General features: G+C 26.1%; 1 protein-coding gene across 1 annotated transcript; it reads right to left on the reverse strand.

The window, feature by feature from the left end:
• Positions 1-858: 858 nt before the first annotated feature.
• On the reverse strand, positions 859-1,173 carry PCYB_001710 (CYIR protein; the record flags this gene model as incomplete). The annotated part of the gene is made up of 1 exon (XM_004227593.1): positions 859-1,173. A coding segment is annotated over one exon (312 nt), but the record flags the coding sequence as incomplete, so codon positions are not given.
• Positions 1,174-5,315: the final 4,142 nt, after the last annotated feature.

The following is a 5,315-nucleotide window of genomic DNA, read 5'->3' on the forward strand; positions in this document are numbered from 1 at the left end:
GTCAGCCCATTTGAGCACATTTAATTTATATCTTAATTACACAAATTGTGTGATATATATTACCGTTCTTTTTAAGAGTAAAATAGTGCCTACTCATGTGCATATAATTAATAGTAACAGAAGTGGCAGCAGCAATGCTAGTAGCCGCGACACTTTTAGGGAATTTTCTGCTCATGTTGTGAGGAAGCACCTAGTTGCGGTAACCATCTTAAATTTCAACATTACAATTTAACTTTTGAAAGGTTGAAAATAATGACGTGGTTATATATCTCAAAAACTGTAGTGTGACCGCATGTACCTTATAGAACCAATTAAAGCTCGAAATGGATTCCAAATTTGGTGGAACCTCCCCCAACATACGAACGAAATAAAATTCTTTCGAAAACAGATTAAACACCTTCGCTAGTAAGAATGAGACATATTTTTACACATTTTAGTGCAGACCTCAGTTATATTAGCGGATAAAAGAAATAAAAGTGTTCGCTTATTATATCATAAATGGTGTGGCTGCCAAAATGGTTTTGATCCTCTGCATGGGTGATATTCCCCTTGGCGTTAATTCATTTAGGGCTATAAAACACCTCTCCTTCTATGTGTATGCATATATGTATATATATTTATATTTATTTATTCATTATGCATGTTTTTGTTACGTATTTAGAACTATTTTTAAGCGTGCAAGAATGAATATGATATGTAAACACTGAAACCCTGAACCCTTAATATTAAATACATTAACCTTAGATATCAAGAAATTACAATATTTATTGCATCCATTATTTAAATTAATAATTTCACTTTTAATAGTTTGAAAATCCTTGCATAATCATGTAAATTCTTCCGCTTTATAAAATCTATTACCGCAGCATGAGGAAGAATATCATCACTATTACATTTATTTGTAAAAAAATCATGTTTTTCATATTGTTCCTAACAGTAAGAATTTTAGGAAAAACATCATAATGAATATCGTCACTTTTTCCCTTAATAATGTTAATTATTTGATCACAAACCCAATAATTCAAATAATTACAGCGTTCATCCTTGATATCATCGTGTAAATAAACAGTAGAAAAGGATTTAAAATTTCTTACAAATTTCTTGTAAACTGTATTAAGTCCTGGGTATTTTGCAAAATGAGAATTTATTACTTTGCTATATTTACTATAACCACTTAAATCATTATCAATATCATTGTTAAATTCGGTGTATGTGTTTGTACGAAGGTAATGTTTTTAAAACTTTTGTCTGGAAATTTAAAATGAAAAAGTCTTTTATTCATAAATACATAAATAATGGGGGTTCCTTTTTTCTTGATAAACTTTTTATCCTTATATCATGATTAATGGTATTTTAAAATTAAGTTATAAATATTATTTTTTCATATACAATGTAGAGTTACCATGTCTGTCATTTCCTTAAATTTCGTTAAGTTTTACGATATAACAATTTGGAGAATTTATAAATACTAGATTCACATAAGTGTGGGAGAATAAGAAAACAACTAGACATGTATGTTGGACGTACATTTGTTTATTTTTAATAGTATTAATCATAACTACAAAACTACAATTAAGAAATAAATCCATATTTTTCACGTAGAACAAATTTTAACGAGACAGCTTTCAAATAAAAGTTACTCTTTTTATATAAAGAAAAAAAAAATTTTGATGTCGTGCAATACATTAATATGATAAAATGAAACGACGTAATGTTCTAAAATTTTTATTTGCATATATGAAGAATAAATTTTGTAATTTATTTTTACGTCAAAAGGATTACATATAACACACATATAACGCACAACTTACAAATAAATATAACAAACTTTCGGTTTTGATTTTTAAAAGAAGGTGTAATTGACAAAACATGTCACTAAAGCGATGACAAACACTTTTTTTGTATTAAAAAGATAATTTATTTCACTCATGTAATATTGCACATTTTGAATAATATAATTTACAATGTAGGCTGTCCAAATTAGCTTTGCACATATATGCATTAATAACTTATGAGTGACATACATATTAATGCCATTTTAATAAGTTGGATTGATATGTAAGCATAATAATATATTGTAGGATGCATGATTCTTGTGATAATTGTCAAAAAGAATTTAACTTATACAAAAAAAACATAAGGAATATTGACAAAGTATTTTTAAAAAAGGTTTATCTTATGTTTACCCTTAATATTTTTTATGTAAATTAAAACATTTCAAAATGTGATAATTACACTATTTAATAATTTGAATTATCACATGGTTCAGTAAGATATATTAAAATATTGTTATGGTTATATACACCAAAATAAATCACTTACAATATGTTTCTGTAATTTTGTGTGCATACCTACACATTTAAAAATGAAAGAGTGCATTAAGTAATAATTTGTGTATATACTTAAGATACTTTCTCAGGATCAAATATTAAATTTGATGAAGTAATATTTAAATGCCCTCACTATCAATAATAATTTTTTTTTTTTCTTCGCAATTTATAATAACAGAATGAATAAAAACTACTTCTTTTAAACATTGCCACTGTATTATTATCTAAGACTTTAGACCTGTTCTTGAAAATTTATTTTAATGCTCTGATGGGAAATATCATTATAAGTGTTGACTAATAAATGCTTCACTCCATATTATGGATCTGTACACAGATGCAGATGGTTATATTTTAACAAAAAAAACAAACACTAAATAAAAATATACTTTATTATGCAGCTCATTTAAGTGCATTTCCTTGCACATTTGTTTTTGATAAATGTATAATTATTATACTTCCAATTATTAACACTGCTATTTGCTCATATTACACCTGTGTTAGATGCGTCCAGAATATTTTTTTATTTATAATTTATTCTTATTTTTTTTTTAAATGTGTGTTGTTAATTAATACACAATTGTAAGAAGTAAATCAATTATTCCTGGTAATTATCAATTTCTTCAAGCTCGATAATATGTTTTTAATTTTGATAATCGATTGTTTATGAAGATATAAGCGACGCTATTTAATGGCACAAATTCATTGATTCTTTCTGAAAAGAAAAAAAGCATAAGTCATCAATGTTATTTGTGCAAATTTTCCAGATGTGTCGAGTTACTCAAAATGTTTTCCACGTTATTAAGGGGTGTAGAAACTGTATACGTGTTAGGGTGCGCCATTTATATATAAAAATAAGTCACAGCAATTTATTTATACATAGTGCCATATGTTCAATTTTTTTAAATGTATATGGTCTAATTTTACATAAAAAGAGTTATTAACATTTTCCAGTTCTGTATGATAAAAATAAACGTCTCTATTTTAAAGGTACGTTTCAGGAAACGATACTGTAACATACTTCTTATAAAAATAACGTCTAAATTTACAAACAATCTATCTTCATATAATGCGCGGTATGTTTTCATTTTGCGCTAAAATAATACGTTATGTATTAAAATAAGATTCTTTATTATAAAAAATTTGGTGCAAATTTTAAAGAAAGGAAAGCCACAGAAATAGATCTTACGCGAAACGTAAAGATCGATAAATACAATTATAATGTTAAATGATCTCTTTACTGTTGATACCAATAAACAAAAACAGTAGGAAAATAACATTCATGTTTAAATATAATGTTATTGTTAGGATAACTTAAAAAAAAAATTCTTGGGTTGTACAAGTAGCTTTGGACGAATAATTTGCTACAAATTAATGATTTGCAGTATACTCGATATATATACATACATACATATTGCGGCACAAAATTTTTCTTTATAGTAACAGGGTTATGATTAGGTACATGAGCATTCAATATATTATTTCTTTTTTCTACATATCATTTAAATTACAAATTATCAAATACGTATTTTACTGACTGGAAATTTAAAATATATATCTATATGTGGTCGTCGAACAAGCCTGTTAATTTGGGGGCATGTAGATATTCATTTCTTGATTGTCAATAACGTATATTGTGCAATATATTTATTTTGCGCAGTTGCAGTTTCAATAGATAAATATGTATATATACTTATGAATTCACATTAGAGCAATTTGTTTGTAACTTTGTGTCTATATTTTTAAGATTTATATGGCTAAAGTGTAAGTTCTAGCTTATTTTTTTCAAAATGTTATTATAGCTTGTTATCGTTCGCAAATATATAATGTGATTAATATGTATACATATATATATATTGGAATTATATTAATACATAATTTTAACTTTATATGATGTTTTCCTTTGCTTTATACATATAGTTTGTTTAAAAGGGTTTTCTTTTAATCAAAATATATATAATTGTATTTTTCGATGTAAATAGACGCTTGCGAGTGCATCCCTTTTTTAGCTTCAAAGACGCATGTTGAAAAAATAAAAATTTCAAAGCATGAATCAATTACAGTGTTTACATTTTTATATAATTGTTGTGGTGTGATGATATTGAGTAGGACATTTAATATTAAAAAATGAAAAGGTTACGTTTTGTAAATTATAATATATATTTTTTCTATTATTTTTTATACATGTACTATTTTTAACAAGTATTATAAGATAGATATTTTCTTTACGATAAATTAACAGATTTCATTTATTCCTTGTTTCTTCTTTATAGAGCACATGTCCTTCGTGTATAGCAAAAGTAGATAAATTTGTTATGATTCATTTAGTGTACTGGCTAATGAATCATGGTGTCGTTCTTTTCTCATGCAGCGGTGTAACGCTTTTTACAGAAATTTACAATATGATTTACCTTATATTTTTTTAATAATTTCAATTTATGCATTATGATACAATTCCTTAATTTTTTTCTTTTTTGTTAATAGAATTAAAATTAATTCACTTTTCGCGAATCCACATTATGTCTATATAAGTATCTTATAATAGCGAAGTTTAATCATATTTGAAATTTACTCGGAATGATGTAATAAGTTGTATGAGTTCCTATCATAATTAATCAGTCCATTCATTGGCATCGGTGAAAAAGGTAAATTATTTACGTCACCTATATTTTTTCCCATTTTTTTCTTTCTTCTAAAGAACGAATTGAAGTATGAGCCGAAGGGAGACAACTAAAATAAAAATGATGTTATGCATTTATAAATGAAAACATTTTCGTGATAGTTATTTTTCATGAGTAGCTGTTATAATAACGGTCTAATACTATTGACATTTACAAATAGCATTAGCATTTACCTTGAATAAATAGAATATGCCAAAAATTGAGATAGTTGCACACGTTGCCATTATAGTAGGCCTTATATTTGTACCTGTATCATCATCAGAAAAAGAATCAAACGTATTTCTTAATGATTCTGGGTGGGCATATC

Source organism: Plasmodium cynomolgi, assembly GCF_000321355.1.
Source record: "Plasmodium cynomolgi strain B DNA, scaffold: 0036, whole genome shotgun sequence".
In the NCBI taxonomy this organism is placed as follows: domain Eukaryota; phylum Apicomplexa; class Aconoidasida; order Haemosporida; family Plasmodiidae; genus Plasmodium; species Plasmodium cynomolgi.